At 42.2% G+C, this 17,811-nt stretch overlaps 1 protein-coding gene across 1 annotated transcript in view; it reads right to left on the reverse strand.

The window, feature by feature from the left end:
* The window catches only part of ACVR1 (activin A receptor type 1), a 121,278-nt gene that overhangs the window by 37,302 nt on the left and 66,165 nt on the right, over nucleotides 1–17,811 (reverse strand). Inside the window, exon 3 of the mRNA XM_053597429.1 lies at nucleotides 1,151–1,414. Coding sequence (XP_053453404.1) covers nucleotides 1,151–1,414 — 264 coding nt within the window. The remainder of the gene's footprint in view (nucleotides 1–1,150; nucleotides 1,415–17,811) is intronic.

Here is a 17,811-nt window from a genome sequence, read left to right on the forward strand (position 1 = left end):
TCTATGAAAACTCAGGGTCCAAGAGAGTGTTGCACAGATTAGGAACTTCATACTGTTGATACTGTTGATACTATTGTGTGAGTGCAGACATTTCTTGAATGTCCATCCACTCGATTCATAAGAATTTAACTTCCACAACATGTAAAAGTAAAGCTCACACCATTAAAGAATCGTTTAGTTCTAACAATTTAAATAGTTGATCTCTCTTTCTAAAGCCTTCTTTTATTATTCAACCTATTTTCTGGTCAGAATTTAACCTTTTCAACGTGGCTTTAAAGTCATTTCTTTACCCTCAAAATTGCTACAATATGATCTTTGTTCCTCTGTCTCTTCCTTTGCTGGCTGACATCTCTGGTAGGGTATACTCCCAGTAGTACTTCTAGCTCCACATTTTGGGGTTGTTTCTTCTTGGGTAAGTACAAAATTAAATGATTATACCTATTAAAATACAGGATCAATATATATTAAGAAAATTAATTTGGCTTGGGGTGAGTCTATATTAACATTTGCAGGGACGATTGCATTTTATAAGGAAACAGGTTCAGAGGAGTGTTGATTTCCGCAGGATATGAAATCCACATTAAATATAATACGAAGAAGATTCCACATAAACTATGGGGTTCATGAGAAAGCTCAATCTGCTTCAAGTTTCAGGGATGGGTCACTGGGCATCAGTTATGAGAGAAAAGAGCCTTCCTGTGTCTCCTTCCTCATACAGGAAAGGCATTCCACCCAGGTACCAGGCTTATATTCCATTTCCCTCCTTACATATTTGACATGAAGAGGAGTATTTATTAAGCAGAAACACTTCAGAAATTATGACTAACATCACAGCTCCTTCACAGAAAAGGGTATCAAGAGCTGTTTACCTATTTGCAGCAACCAAAAGAGAAATGATCAGCCAATCAACCTGTCCTCAAGGTAGACATCACCTTGCCCACATTCCCCAAAATGCCTATGCTCCTTTTAGATGCCCAAAGGCCATGCCTTTCTCTTCCTCACCTAGAGCTACATTTCTGGTCACCCAATCACTTCTGGTTCAGAGAGTAAGAAGAAAGCCTATGTATAGCTCCTTAGATCTGTAACTGATGCAGACTTAGGAAAATATGATGAAACTCTTTGATCTAGAAACAGAAAAGTCCATGGTAACCTTTAGTGGGCAGCTGGGCTGTGATGTTCCTGTTACACCAGTCCCCTTGGCAGCACTCCACAGCTTGGCCAGGGGAGGGTGGGGTCTTACAAGTCATCTTCCCCTGCTCATAGACCTGGAAGCAGCCTTTCTGGTAGACATGGAAGCCATCATTGATGCTTAGTGAGGAAAAGCACTGCTGGCCTTCACAGTGGTCCTCACTACCGCAGGAGAGGCCTTCACACACACACATGTAAAGTTTGGGGGCGACCTTGGGCTTCTCATCTGCAAGGGAGAAAGGAAGGGAAAAAAAAATCACTGTGTAAGTTTTAACCCCACTGGGCAATGACCATTCCAAACACCTTCACCAAACAGAAAGTCAATGTAGGCATTACCACTGGCCGTGATGAGCATATTCTGTGATCTTGTCACTTGACCAATCACCAAATAACAATCACCTCTCAACATAAGAATGCATTTATATAAGCTTTACACTCTTTCAGAACACACAAAGTCAAAGACTGGTTATCTTCTGTCCATAGACTTCTGAAAATCATCTTCTTACGCTACAATTTTCCTGTTACCTTTAGTTAAATGGATTCGTACTCATATTCCAATTCTTTTTAAAATTTCTTTTATTTATTTATTTATAGATAGGATGTCACTCTGTCATTCAGACTTGAGTGCAGGGACATGATCATTGCTCACCGGAACCTCAAACTTCTGGGCCAAGTGATCCTCTCACCTCAGCCTCCCAAGTACCTGGAACTAACTATAAGTACATGCTACCATGTCCAGCAAATTTATTTTCTGTAGAGATGATATCCTGCTATTTTTCCCAGGCTGCTGGCAAACTCCTGGGCTCAAGCAATCCTCCTGTGTCAGCCTCCCAAAGTGCTGGGATTATAAACGTGAGCCACCACACCCACTTATATCTCAATTATTATAACAAAATAAAAGTTTTACTGGAATATAATATTCAACACCTTTATGTTATACATAAAATGGCTCCTAAATATATAGTGGCTATCAATACCAGTTCCTGTTTACTCTGTTCAAACCTCCATCAACTCATAAAACAAGGAATGCTAACATTTCTTTTTTTTCTTTTTTTATTGTTGGGATTCATTGAGGGTACAATAAGCCAGGTTACACTGATTGCAATTGTTAGATAAAGTCCCTCTTGCAATCATGACTTGCCCAAGGAATGCTAACATTTCTATAGTTAACTGACTCCTGAGGAAATATACTACAAGTTGAGTAGCCATTATCTGAAATACTTGGGAGAAGTGTTTTGGATTTGGATTTGGGGAGCATGGATTTGGAATATCATCTATACCAGTTGAACATCACAAATCTGAAAATCCAAACTCCAAAATATTTCAGTGAGCATCTCCTTTGAGTATAATGTCGGCTCTCAAAAGACTTCACATTTTGAAACACTGATTTCAGATGCTCAACTTGTAATATTTAATAAGAATTTGTAGGGATGCACATTCTATAATTAAAAAATCCATATTATCAAGGGGTATTTGCGAAACTTGGTAAATGTAGAATGTAAATGTTTTGGCACAGTAACTGAGATAACGCCGGAAAGGCTATGTTAACCACTGTGATAAAAATGTGTCAAATGGTATATGAAGCGAGTGTATGATGCCCCATAATCATATCATTGTATACAGTTATGATTTAATAAAAAAATTAAAAAAAAAATAAAAAAAAATAAAAAATCCATATTATCAATATTTCCAGCTAGATACCTAGACTAACTTTTCAATAGTAGCAATACTGAAGTTTTTACATTGGTTATAATGAGAATTAATAGCTACTTAAAATCTTCAACCAGCAGAAAAAAATTTGGCACTAACTATTAAGGAAGAAGGCATCACAGGGAGACAAAGGGACAGAACAATGTCTGAAGAGTAAGGTGACAGATAGGACCAAAGGAAGAACCCACACCTGGCAGTCCAGGGTGTGATGGAAAGAGAGACAGGATGTATCAGGAAAGCAAACACAACCACACCTCTTAACTATCCCTCTCAGAGAAATAACTTATTCACAGTCTAATTTTCACATCACTCTTTTCTTCTCCCTTGTTGGAATGAGTAGTCTAGACTTGCTGGTCCTGACAGTTTCCACTAGTAGGGAAAGAAAGTGAAGATAGAATGTAAACAGGAAGGTCCGGGAGGCCTCTTATTAGCCTAAGCCACGTTCACCAAAGCACTATTCACATGCAGAAACTCAGCTTTCAGAGCTCCCACTGCAGAGGTCTGCGGCACAGGGAGGGTGCTTTCTAATCCTTGAACCCGCAGTAGTGGGTCTGTGAGATAACTGCTTCTTTCTTAAAATAACAGGTCGGGTGGCTGTGCTTTCCAGAGGAGACCTTAAGGTAAGATCTTTGAAAATGTCAAGCTCATTTACACAGATTTGTGTGGGTGTGTGTAGAGATGTGGGTTATCGCAAAAAAAGAGAAACGCGTTCTTAATCTTTCTTCTTCCCTCTTCAAAGAAGTGGAAAAATAGTTCACTGCCCACTGTAATGTGGGTGCCTCGTCCCACAGAGTAAGTGCATGCAGACACACAGACACAAGCCTGCTATTTATAATTGACTTGCTAGTTCTTTTGAAAACCACAAGGGGCTCATCCGAAAGCAAAGACATGCCTGAAAGCAGCAAATCCAAAATAGCCGCTGACAGCCTATGTATGTCACCAGCCTCACCCCGGAGAATCAAGAGCCCTCAGACGTTTTTAATGAGTGAAAATTGTAATGAGCAAAGAGATGGCCTTTATTTTCCCTGCCTAGAGAAATCCAAAAGAAATCCCAGCACTAGGCTATTTCTATGAGGATGAGGAACATACATATCTGTTGACATAATCCAGCAAAAAGTTTACACTTGCCAAAAGAGAGCTGAAAGATAATATTTCCAGGGAGTCTAGACATGCTCGCCACTCTTGAATGGCACAAAGCTGGGCTGAGGGCTGCCAACTATGCTGCCAACAGGTGACGACTCCCCACAGGGAAGCGGATGGGTGGGGCAGGCGCAGAGTTAATGGTGTCAGACTTATTTGTGGTAGACAGCAGAAAACTGAAGACTATATACTCCAAACCGTGAAATAACGCAGTTTATGTAAATTTGAAACATAAACCTGTATTTTAAAGCTCTAAATACGCTTAAAAGATGGTAGATATCCAAGGATATATACCTAACACAATGAAGAGTATGGGCCCACTTGGCCTTACATTGGGGATGAGGGGTCAGTGTGGGATAAAGGGGAAGAACGAAAATGAAGTGACCAAATCAACTCACTGCACGTAGGGTCTCACTCATTCCTACAGAAACGGATCAATATTGGTCCCAGGGAACCAAAGAGTGAATGATGCTTTGGGGTTCTAATAAAAATGTCTAGATTAACACAATAATAATTTCTCTAACACTCTCTCAGAATGAACTGTTTTTAAATGTCCAGCCCATCCTAGCACTCTGGGAGGCTGAGGCGGGTGGACTGCCTGAGCTCACAGGTTTGAGACCAGCCTGAGCCAGATCGAGACCTCGTCTCTAAAAATAGCTGGGCATTGTGACGAGTGCCTGGAGTCCCAGCTACCTGGGAGGCTGAGGCAAGAGAATGGCTTGAGCCCAAGAGTCTGAGGTTGCTGTGAGCTGTGACACACTCTACCGAGGGTGACAAAGTGAAACTCTGTCTCAAAAAAATAAAAAATAAATAAATTTCTAGCCCGAACTAAATACTAAGTCCGCTTATCAAAAAACAAAAAAAACACTGCTTTTCTAAGTTCTCTAGGGTTTTTTTGTTTTTGCTGTTATTTGTTTTGTTTTTTGTTAGTGACAATTTCTTCTATTGAAATGGAAACTATACTATTTATACTCAATGATCTAGATTAACAAGCCAGGCTTCATGAAGTTATAGCCTTGGGTACAATCAGGATAATTGGTGGTCTGCATAGTATAGTCCTATCTGGAGGAAAAAGCTACGATCAGATAGATCTCTTAGCCCTTCTTCCTTATTTCTTCTGTAAGAAATACCTGCAGGAATCAGAGTATAGATTTCCCCAACATTCTTCTCAGACTAAACTCTTTGTCTCAATATAAGTAAAAATATCATAGCGTTCAGGAAATGTAGCTGAGGTGTCCACGGTGTGATGTGGACAATCCCAACCTTATCATAAGTGTCTGACTTTGTCATGGCTTGAGTCTGTATTTCATCTGAATTAATCAACCAAGGACATAACATTTGGGAAAGTATTCTGTCAACTATGAAGTTATCTGCAAATGATGGTAATAGGGATTTTTAAAAACCTAATATTAGTATGTACAACAAACTACTGTATACACTGAGAGCAGATGTTAAGATGTACGAGTAATAACCCCTTGCTCCAAGTGTTAACAATCTCACATAAAAACCCAATTGTTCATGAAAATAAATTACGTGTATCGCAAGCTCTCTAGGTTTTGACAGGATATGCAGACAGTCCTATGCAGACATTGACAGGGTATGGATGTCCAGACTAAAACCTAAAGAACTTTGCCAGAACTGAGCAGCCTCAAGTAAATAACATCTTTAGTAAAATTCAATTCACTATATCTAGCTCTACAGCGAACAGTCATAATTGGGTATTGACCCTGATCAGATTTTAATCCTGCAGGGTCATGAGCTAAGTCTAAGGAATTCATTTGTTTATTAGATACAGTCCTTAAATCCTTCATATCTTTTCAGTAGTTGCATATAAACAACCAGGGGTGAACTCCCTTAAGTTGTTGCTTCTTTTTAGTAAGATGTCAAAAACCAGGGTTCTCATATCCTACCGTCCACAATCAGGAAAATGGAAAAACACAGAGAAAAACAGTTGTTAATGACAACATAATCATTAATTCAATTTCTGATATGCAGGAACCATGAGCTGAGTCCAACAGTTAGCTAATGGTAAAGCAATGATTTTCAATCCGTATGCTGCGAAAACGTTTAAAGATCATTAATTAAATTATTTTCAAAAGAAGTTCAAAGCACAGGAAGTGTATTCTTTTCTTTACTCTTTTTTTTGATCGACCTAATTTAAGTGTGCCGTAGAAGTCTAATAGGTTCAAGCGAGTCGTAAGGTAAAAAAAAGTTGAAAAACACTGTGGGAACGTATGAAACCTTCACCAACTTCTCTTTCCTATTACTTCTCACCTAACTTTTAATCATATTAACTTATATAATCCCATATAACTGATTAGCAGAGCCCCTCATGCACTCATTTTTCACATATACTCAAATATAAACTTGACCGCAAGTTCGTAAGAATGACTGCACAGCCGTGTGTGTGCACATACATCCCTGTTGGTTTAGTGCCATTTCGCCTGACAGAATAGAGAAATTTGAAGAGATAAGCAGAAGGATTTTCTGAGCTAGGATTACTAAATTAACAAAGGAGGTTAAAAGCAAGGTAGTAGCATTCTCAGAACTTAATATCCACAATTCTAAAAAACACAAGCAGGCCTCAAAACGCCTGTGACTCACTTTTTCAGTCTTGCCAAATTTAGGAATAACCATAACCTGTGTAGGCCTGCGATATTTAATTTGGGATAGGTCTGGAGTGGGAGCAAGGGTTTGAGAATGATTACGAAACCCCTTTCAGGGTCACAGGTAAGGGTGTGTGGACCCCTAATTTCTCAGGCTGTGATATAAATACAGTGCACATCCAAGAACACCAAGAAGCAAATAATCATGTTCTGTGGCTGGTTTTCAACAGCGCAGACAGGAAGTGCCACATCTGATGTGAAGTATTGTATACTTGCCTGTACAAATAACCAGGAAGTACCCTGGCAGAAGGCAGCAAGTCTACTCCACCTAATTGACATTCATTTGAATAATTCAGTAATTTAAATGTCAAGCCAGAGGTATTCCCTCTCTGCGAAGCTCACCCACATTGTTTGTTCTAGAAGGCACCTCCTGGCATTACTCAGTGTTATGGCTGGCACTGTGTGCCCTTTGTATCACCAGCACCAGGGCCGTGTGAAAACACTTACAGCCTGGGCTGGCTGGGAACAGCAGGGAGTTCTGACCACAAATGGAGACAGCCTGGAAGAGACCGACGCTGCCGGGGGAGGATCCAGGCTGGCTCTGCACACCAGAGGCGCAGGCTGAGAATCCCAGGAGTTCACCACGGCCAAATCTTTAAAAAGATTTTTCTTGTTCTGGGCAATACTCAGCTCACCATCTGGACACACCTACTCTAACGCTAAGCTGGCAGAGAAAAAGGCAGAGCAAAGAGCATCGTGGACTTTTTAAAACTGTCCACAGTTTGGAATAATCTTGTACTTCATAGTACAAGTATTCACATTCATGTTTAAGTGGGAATTTAGTAATCTAGCTAGGCACAACACTAGCTATCCCCACCTGCCCAGTCAAGCGCTCTATAATGCTTTAAGACGTTTAAACTTATTACCATTCTAAACAGCGCACAAAACTCCACGTTTCCCACTAAGATCTTTGACACAAAAGACAAATGAGGAAATGCTCCAGGAAAGCCGGTCTAGAGCTGTGATCCATCCTGAGGGTCAGCAAAAGGAACAGGCTCACCTCTGAGTAGCACAAATGATAATATGGCAATTAGACTATAATTATAAAAGACCAATAGCTCAGAATTTGTATAAGCTAAAAAAGGAATTCAAATATCCCTGGACTCCTTCCAAGAGTCTGAACGATTCATTCATTTGAAATGGCAGCTTATATTAGGTTTATAGATTATGGGAGTCCTTCCATCGTCTTCTAATCTGAGAGCAGTTTGGCACCTCTCCAGAATCTGAAAGCACTTGAGATCTCTGGCATTAAACAAAGGCTTAAGGAAGGATTTTGCAATGCTAGGTATCACTGCCAGCAAGCCTGCTCCTCAGACAGAAGCACAAAGGTCCACCCGGAATGCCTCGTGAAGGGCATTTGATCCTCTGGCAAGAAGGCAGGTTCACGGATAAAATAAATCAAGTGCCCAAATGCTCTCTCTTTATAAAACACTCATTTAAGGAGCTCATGTCATTTTTTTTTAATCAAAGAGATTGGTAAGTTTGCAAATTCAGGCAGAAATTGTACTCTAGGAGTTATCAGAGGGAACAGAGGAAAATAAATGAGATCACATATATATGAACATCAGATTAACACCAGTAACCAAAATCTCCAAGAGTTTGAACTCCAGCTATGCTCTTCCTTGGGTGTTCCCTAACTCAGCAAATGGCATCACCATTCATTCTGGTGTGTTAAGTCCAATTCTCTCAGGCTTCCATGACTCTCAAAAATAGAGATCACAGTCATTGACCTGGCCCACAAATCCTGGTTGACCTGATCCCTGTAGACTTTGCAGCCTCGTCCTTGGTTCTTGGACAGTCTCCTCTTCTTGCTTTGGGATTTCAGATGCTTTATCAGGCGTCCTCAAACTTTTTAAACAGGGGGCCAGTTCACTGTCCCTCAGACCGTTGGAGGGCCGGACTATAGTTTAAAAAAAAAAAAAACTATGAACAAATTCCTATGCACACTGCACATATCTTATTTTGAAGTAAAAAAACAAAACAGGAACAAATACAATCACACCGCCTCATGTGACCCACGGGCCGCAGTTTGAGGACCCCTGCTTTCGGTATACAGTTCTCTCCAGTCTGAATACTCAGCTCCCTCCTTACCAACACCACATTCACCTACCCTGTTTTCCCGAAAATAAGACAGTGTCTTATTTTAAGGTGTACTCCCAAAGATGTGCTAGGTCTTATTTTCAGGGGATGTCTTATCTTTCCTGTAAGTAGGTCTTATTTTCAGAGGATGTCTTATTTTCGGGGAAACAGGGTAGTGAGTACCTGTCTCCCATGTAAATCTTACCTTATACGCTATTTCCTCAGAGAAGCCTTTGTTCATGCACCCAAATTTAAAGTAGGAACTCCCTTTAGATACTCTGTATGGCTGCCGAATGTCCACCAAGCCTCTCCTCAAAGGCTGTAAGCACAGTGAGGGTGAGAACTGTGTCTACTTTTATGCACCATTACATATCCCACAGCAGCCTCAATACTTGGCAGGAGTAGACGCCTGATAAATATTTGCTGCGGAATGAATTTTCCCTTCACAGAAAGGATTTAGAGGTGGAAAGAGACCTGATGCTGGTTTTCAGAGGAGACTGAGCCCATAAAGTCTTTAAATGTCAGCACAGATCTTAGGCAGGGCTTAGTCACAGAGCCGGCATGTCCGTGCAAACCACTTCTTCCTAAAGGAGCTTGCTGTATGGTCACATCTGTTCACCTACTCAGGTTCACAAATGTAGAAAATTAGTACATTCTGTGGTGTGGTAGATTTTCTGTTTGTTTAGAAGAAATAGGTAAAATACAAGACTTCTAAAAGAAGGAACTATTTAATACATTAATAGAACAGCTGGGCTTCCGTGGGGGGTCCCTGTTTGGATGGCTGATTTGAGGACTTGGGGCTACTATGATGATGCTCTGGTGATCAAGATCATCAAAACACGGTAAGTGGCTTCAACTCCGCTTCAACTCCAGTCGGCTTAGAGGGGTCAACGCAGCACTTTGCTACTTAGCAGGGTAAAAGCTGCCTCTGGTCTTTGCTGCCATTTTCCCCCTCATCAGTGAAATAATGGCACTTTCAGCAGGGAGTGGGGAAGAGTGAATTACATCATTTTCCCCTGCTTGCTTTGCTGAAGGTGATAAGGATTCCTAAGTCATCCTGCATTTGAACTGCTGAAGCTGAGAAAAAAAATAGTGCCATCTGTTTATTTTGTGTCTGGGCTGACTCGTTGTCTCTGAAATAATCCCTGTAAATTAAGCCTATTGCAGCAGCCACACCTTCCATTTCAAAGCCAAAAACTCAGCCTGTGTTCAAGTGACTAACAAATTAAAGAACGCTGTGGGGTAATGACCTAAGACAATATTGGTCTGTCTTTTCCATGCTTTTTATGATTCTCTGAATGTAATGAAGACTTGGCTTTAACAAATGTGCCAATATCATAAGCAGCTCCTTAATATGGGAGAAAATAATGACCCTTTTCTTCATTTTTGTCTTCAAACTTCTTGAATCTCTATTTCAAAGAAACCGTTACAAGGGAATTATCTATTGTTAATTAGATACTTTTAGAAACCAGAAAATACTCTGTCCATATCTACCAATTCCCTGCAAGGCTGCTCCTAAGACAGAAACACAAAAGTTCACCTGAAATGAAGGGCACGTGAGCCTCTGGCAAAGCTCCAGTGACAGGGAGAGTAACAGAGAGTACCATAGGCTGAAGGAAAAGGGGAAAAGTTCATCCTCGTGGACTGTAAACATTTCAGAAGTCATTCCTTGTTTAGCCTCAGTAGACAGCCAGGGACATGGTTCTGTCTATTGTGAGTCTCTGGCTAGAAGCTCTGCTCACAGTACAGGAAGACGTGCTAGTCTGGGTTGTTTTCTCCACCTCCTTGGGCTAACCAGGGAGGGTATGGCATTCCAGTGGGGGTTTCTACCTGGGCTCTATTTGACAATTCTGGTTTTACAATCTTACGAGAATCCCTTATCTCTTGATGGGATAGAAAATGGAGAAGAAATCAGCAGGCAGCCTCAGCACCTGGCCTTCCTCTGCATCCTACTCCCCCTTCCCTCGGGGATTCTGGGACCAGGTCTCCTCCACAGGGGCTGGGTCTTGGCTCCAGCTACCTTCTGCAAGCTTCCACCACACCCCACACCCTTTCTGGAAGCTTTCAAACCACACAGACAAACACTTCAAAAACTGGGCAGGGCTCCAATTTGTTTAACAACAGTCTTGGAATGCAGCCTCCAGGCATTGTGGCACCCAAAGCTAAAGGTGAAAATGGCCTGCATTAGTTCTATTCCCCTTCCCTAGCTCCCTACCCTATCCTACCCTACAGAAAAAGCACAGGGGGAAAGTCTAGACTACAGCAGCCACTTCCCACCTCCATCCCTGGTTTCACTTTCCACAGTTTCATTCACTTTCCACACTTTCATCAACCATAATCCAAAAATACTAAATGAAAAATTATAGAAATAAACAATTCCAAAGTTTTAAATTTTGTGTTGTTCTGAGTAATGTGATGAAATCTCACATTGTCCAGCTCCGTCCAGCCTGGGACATGAATCATCCCTTTGTCCTGTGTTTCCACACTGCAGACACTACCTGCCCATTAAGTCACCAAGTAGCTGTCTCGGTCACGGGCTGACTACATCATAGTGCTTGTGTTCAAGTCACTTCTTATTTTCCTAAATAATGGCCCCGATGCACAGGAGTAGTAATGCTGGCATTTTGTTATAATTGTTCTGTTTTATTATTAACCATTGTTATCTCTTACTGTGCCTAATTCATAAATCAAGTTTTATCATAGGTATGGCTATAGAGGGAAAAACATAGTACACAGAGGGTTCTGTACTATGTGAGGTTTCAGGTATCCACTGTAGGTGTTGAACAAGTGCCCTGCAGATAAGGGGAGGACTACTGTACTTTCTTGCCATCCAAGATGAAGCCAGAGATTTAAAAATAATAAGCGTAAAAAATTGAGGCGGAGTTGCTACTTTCCTGTTCCCCAATTTCCCAGTTCATTTCCCGAGGCCCTACGAGGCCCAACGAGGTCCATAATGTCACAACAGGTTCCGTACTATGTCTTCAACCCCATGTCTCCAGGCCTTGTGCATCTATATGCCAGCCTTTATAACTGGATCTTTGCTTTGCATATCTTCTCCCATCAGTCTAATTAACACAGCCCAAAAGAACTCATTAACTCCCAAATTCAGCACACCTGAAGCAGAATAAAGATCCTACAGTCACCTTGAGAAGGCTGTGCTTGGGTCCTTTTGAGCATATTCTTTTCTCACCTGAGCTCACAGAAAAGCTCCAGGTGCCTACACTCCACGTAGAAACAGAAAGCATCTCTTTTGAGTGCTGTGAACCAGAACTGCCTTTTCAAACCAGAACAATCCCTTCCCTTCAAACTCTGTGCCATGGCAAACCATTCCCAATGTCCACAATAATCTCGGACCTTGGCAGGAGAGAGCCAGATAAATCTGAGATGTGTCACGAGGCCACTGGCTAGGGAGCAAGAGTATCTAAACACAAACCCAGGCGTGCACAACAAGCAAGAGTTTCTGCAGATTCCCTCTGGCTCCTGGAGCTACAGCTTGCTGCCGGCCTAAAGATAACCCAAGGCTGGATGAAGGGTCACTTTTAAATAGTAGCTTTAATACCACCAGTCATTTCAGAAGTATTTCCTTCCAGAGCCTGCTTCCATCCCTGCTGGCGTGCCAAGCCTGTCCAACAATGGCAAGCCCACTAAAGAGATGAAAGCCCAGAGGAGATGGAAGGAGTCCCAGAGGGGAACAGACAGCTCCTAACATGCTAGAATTCTCTTCTGTGATTCTACATGTGCTCACGTTCAGACTACTAAGAAATAACCCAGCAAAGAGACAGCTTGGAGATCTACTGACAATCACTGTGGATGAAAGGGCACACATAAAAATGAAACAAAATCATGTAATTCAATGTCTCCCCTTTCCAAAGCTGAGGCAGCATAAACTGTGGGTGGCTACCATCCAGGAGTTTTTTAAGAAAGGCTTTCTCTCCAAAAGAAAACTCATGCCTCTCCATCTATGAACAAGGAGAACTATAAGGAGTCTTCAGCACATACTGTACATACATAGCCACCGTGGCCACCCACTAACCACACAAGTGCCAAGTGGAACACCTCAGAAGCCTGCTGCTTTTCTCTCCCTTTTAAGTAGGGCCAAAGTTCCCAAGATCTTCCTAAGAACCATTTAGATCTGCTCAGCACCTCACCTGTCCACCACCGAAAGAATCCTCCTTGTCCTAACATGGCAGTTGGCTGGGGGCTGGTGCATAAGGGACAGGTGCTCAGTGGGCTATTTTCAGTTGCTATCAGCTCCATCAGGAGCTGCACATGCTCCGAAGGCAGGCAAGTTTTGGTTCTGTTTCAAACTCCAGGCAGCCAAGAGACATACACCTTTCACAGCTGCCAGAGCAACCAGCTGCCCAGTGCTCCTCCCAAGACAAGAGCCATAAGAAAACAGTGTAACCTGGCCAGCCAGCATGCCAGCGAGCAAGCTGTACCTCTCATGTCACTGCCTGGGTTATTCTGAGCTGGGCTTATTGACACTCCATGGCAACACAGGAACAAAGGGCCAGCTAGAGGGATTTAAGTGTCTTGCAAAAGTTGTTAGAAAAGTCACCAGCTCCGGGCTTCTGTTTTCATAATAAAACCAGCAGTGGAATTATTATTAGATTATTTTTGTTTGCCACTGCTGTTATTATGTGTGAGCTACCTGTAATAAAGTTCCACTCTTTCAACTAAGGTTTTGCTTGGCTTTGTTTTTTTTTTCTTTTTTGCCACCATTTGGGTAGTATAGTTGGGGTGCCTTTAAAAACGCAGCACATGGGTCTGCCTACTCCCAAACTGCAGGAGGATGAGTGTTGTTCATCCATTCATCTGCCACACTCTCTGGTGCACTTCACCACTCTTTGAACATGCACGTATTGCCTTTGGGAGAGACATAAGACAAATGCCCTAGTCCAGGTGTGTCCACGCTGCAGGCCACACATGGATTACTTGAGGACTGTTCGGCTTACCTGTGGTGTCCGGTATCTTGAAAAGTAAGTTTGGACGTTTTCTTTTGCTCATCAGCTTTCATTAGCATTTGTATATTTAATGTACGGCCCGAGACAACTCTTATTCTTCCATATGGCAGAAAAGGAAAAAGGTTGGGCACCCCTGCCCTCATCGCTAGCCTGTGCTTCCTGTGTGAAGGCCTCAGCTTTCCAGCCTCCTCTCCTCCCATGACTTCGTGTCCCCGTATTGTCACTTCTCCGGGCTCCCTCCTTTTGCTGGCAACATCATTCTTTTTTTCTTCGTTTACTGGTCCAACGCCTGTTCATCCTTCCAAGCTCAGTCGCCCTGAGTGCTGTCTCCCATCCCAGCCGGGTGGAGGCTGAAGCCTGTCCTGTCCATGCTCTTCACACTAGGTGACAAACTTTTGCCTTATTGGGCTGGATGGTGACTCCCAGACAGCAAGAACCCCATCTTACTTGCGTTCGCATCACCAGTGTCCCCCAGTGCTGCCAACTGGTGCACATGCTAATTTATCCATTGAGAGGATGTCAGACTGTTTTTATAACTGATTCTCTTTTCCCAAACTCAGAATAGTTTTTCTGAAAGGGCATGTATGCTATCTTATTGTCACCTCAGCCCAGATCAGTCCCTCTGTCCCTTATCATATCATCTCTTATATATGTACCACAATAATTATTACTGTAGCTGACACTACTTATTCATTTGTCAAATATCTCAAAGATTTATTGAGCACCAACTACGTACCAGGCAGTGTCTCAGACACTAGGGATAGCACAGTGAACACCATCAAGTTCTGGCCTCTCACACGCTAGGGCTTGCTAGGCACCAGAGGCTTTCCATGGAGTCCTGCCGACCCAGGCAAGCCGGGTACTTCCCTATCACCAGCACACTACGTACCAAGAGGCAGAGGGATGAAGTGTCATATGCACAGACCTAGTGGAAAAGAGAACACTGCCTCCTTCCCGAGAAAGGCTTCGTTCCAACGCACGGTCAAAAGCCTTCCCTTCAGAAGACAATTCTTTGACCAACACCAACTGACAGTCAGAAATTATCCTAACCCTTGGCAAAACGGAAATTGTGACACATATGAGCTAGGACATGAAATGAAAAATAAATAGAAGTCATGACTGGAACTCTACAGGGAATTTTGCAGCATTTTATATACACAGTGTGTGTGTCTGTGTGTAGACACGTATAAATAATATACACAGGGCACACAGGGCGGCCATAAAATTCAATGTGATTTTAATTTGCATACTATTTTAAACTGCCCATGAATTTTATGGCCACCGTGTGTGTGTGTGTGTGTGTGTGGAATAGGAGTCAAATCCTGAACTACCAGACTGTGATACTTTTTCCTATCCTTTTAATTTTCCTGAACGAATGTCTGGTTTTCTGGGTACTTTTTTTTTTTTTTCAGTTGAAACTGTCTTGATGTAGGTACCAAACTTTAGAAGGCAAAACAAGTGCCACAAAAAAATAAGAGGAAGAGGCTATCCCCACCCCCTAAAAACCACCAGGTGAGGGCGGCACCTGTGGCTCAGTGGACAGGGCGCCGGACCCATATATCGAGGGTGGTGGGTTCAAACCATCAGCCAAACTGCAACAACAACAACAAAAAACAAACAAACAAGGAAACAAACTCATCCACCTGCAGAGTTCAGCTTAGTTCACTCAACAGTTAACCAATGAGCCAGGCTCACATCTGTAATCCTAACACTCTGGGAGGCCGAGGCGGATGGATCGCTTGAACTCACAAGTTCGAGTCCAGCCTGGGCAAGAGCGAGACCCCCGTCCCTACTAAAAATAGAAAAATTAGCCAGGTGTTGTGGTGGCTGCTTGTAGTCCGAGCTACTTGGGAAGCTGAGGCAAGAGGGTTACTGTGAGCTATGACACCAGGCACTCTACCCCGGGTAACAGAGACTCTGTCTGAAAAAAAAAGAAAATCACCAAGTGAATAGAAAAATACAGGCAGATGATTTTTTAAGGTGAATGTCACCCACACCTCTACAAAAGGAATTTCTCTCCTTCTTCTTTTTCCTTCCCTCCTTCCCACATTCCCCAAATGGACACATCCTCAGGCAGGTCCCTGTTCTGTTCTACCCATAAGAAAGAATTAAGCACAGCGTTATTGAGGCTCTAGCAGAAGCCCTGCTTGCGTGGCTCAGGTTCAGCTGATCAGAGTCTGTCAGCAGCTGTTCAGGTGCTGTCACCAAGGCAGAGAAGGTACAAACGCAAACTTCCCTCCTCCTGCCAGATCACCAGCTTGGAGAGAGGATGGCCAGGCTGTGTGAAGTTGTGAAAAAATAAAAGGTTCTAGGCCAGCTTTGTTGGAGAAGATACCACATGACCTATGGTCAGGTGTCAGAGCTTTCACCTGGGCCAGCAGGAACTTCTAGGCAATGAAGTCTTGGGAGCAGACTGTTGCTGTCTTTTTTTAAACTATGGGTTATGACCCATTAGTGAGTAGTGAAATAAATTCAAAGGTTTTTGTCTGTCCTTTCAAGTGAAATAAAACTGAAAAGAATAAAAAGAAAAGAAAAGAAATAGGAGCACATCAAACATAGTAAGAGTAATTATTGTTTCATGAAATTTTCATTTCAGATGTGTGTGGGCCCCATATAGGCACTGGGTCCCCACTCTAAAATGCTCGCTGTGAGTCACAGTCAACAGTTTAAATGCCACCCCACCTGTGTCTTACACTATCTTCAAATGACATGAGTTCTGAGGCACTATGGCTATTAGGAATAATCATTATCTATGGAAGCTTGCCTGAGGTCATCCTGGGCTGTAGAGGAAAGTTCCAGAAAATAGCTTGCAGTGTTTTAAGAGTTGCAGATTAATTTTTAAGTGTACTTTGTTTTCCCTGGCATTTTCTTTTTCAAGACTGAAAGTTGCATGCATAACATTCCTATAAACCCCTTCATTTACTCAGTTTTCCATACAGAGTTGAAGGCCCCAATCTTCTCATTCTTGAGACTTATCTTTCTAAGAGAAAGCTTAGAAGCTTTTGCGCTGTACAACTGACTGTTGACCACAAATAAATCATTTCATGAGACTGGCTATTGGACTTGTTTTTCCATCTGTTCAATATTTGACTTTATTTGATTGAATTTTTAGAGTCCTCCCACACTCCACTGCTACCCACACCCCTTTTATACCATCCACTTAAAAAAAAAAAAAAAAATGGATGTGGCTCCACTACCCACGACTGAAACAAACATTTCCCAGGAAGGAAAAGCTAATAGGAAGCTTCATCACAGCTCACCTGGCATCAACTAATACAGGCTCATTTTGTTACATAGGAAAATTTGACAATAAAGAAACAATGTCTTAAAAATGTGCAACTTCATCAGATGTTTACATTCTAGGTCCTAGCCCTGGTAAACAGTTCAGTATATCTCGTCTAGCTCTGTCTCTAAAAAGTCTCTTATTTGGGCGGCGCCTGTGGCTCAAAGGAGTAGGGCACCAGCCCCATATACCAGAGGTGGCAGGTTCAAACCCAGCCCCAGCCAAAAACTGAAGAAAAAAAAAAGTCTCTTATTTGATGATATAGCAAAGAAAAAGATAATTATTCTGAACAAAAGGGATTAACTTACAGTAATGAGAAATGACAGCACAAAATAATACTAAGACATTTCTATTACATTCAATCACCCCTTTAAGAACTGCGTGAATCATTAATAATGAGAAATTCAGAGACAGGCTTATTCTATTCCTACCCCCAGTGGCAAAGAGGGGCACCTTTGTGGACCCTAACAAAAAGTCCACTGAAGTTACCCGTTCCTTCCCTCATTGGCTAATTGGGCTGGAAAGTCTGAGTGATGAGGGCTTTGGAAATACTAACATGAAGTCAACTCAGAAAATAATTTAGTACCTACCTATCTTCTCCAGAACAGGCAAAATCTCTTGCAGCAAAACTGCCTAAGTCCGGCCTCCCTTACTATAATAAAATCAAACTGTCACTTGCAAATTTAATAAAATGTGGGTTGTCTTAGCTTTGAAGGCTTTCCAAAGAAGTAATATTCCATTTTAAGTATTGGTGTCATAGTCTTCACCTGCAAATGTGTCC

The sequence above is a fragment of the Nycticebus coucang genome, chromosome 7, assembly GCF_027406575.1.
Source record: "Nycticebus coucang isolate mNycCou1 chromosome 7, mNycCou1.pri, whole genome shotgun sequence".
Classification (NCBI taxonomy): domain Eukaryota; kingdom Metazoa; phylum Chordata; class Mammalia; order Primates; family Lorisidae; genus Nycticebus; species Nycticebus coucang.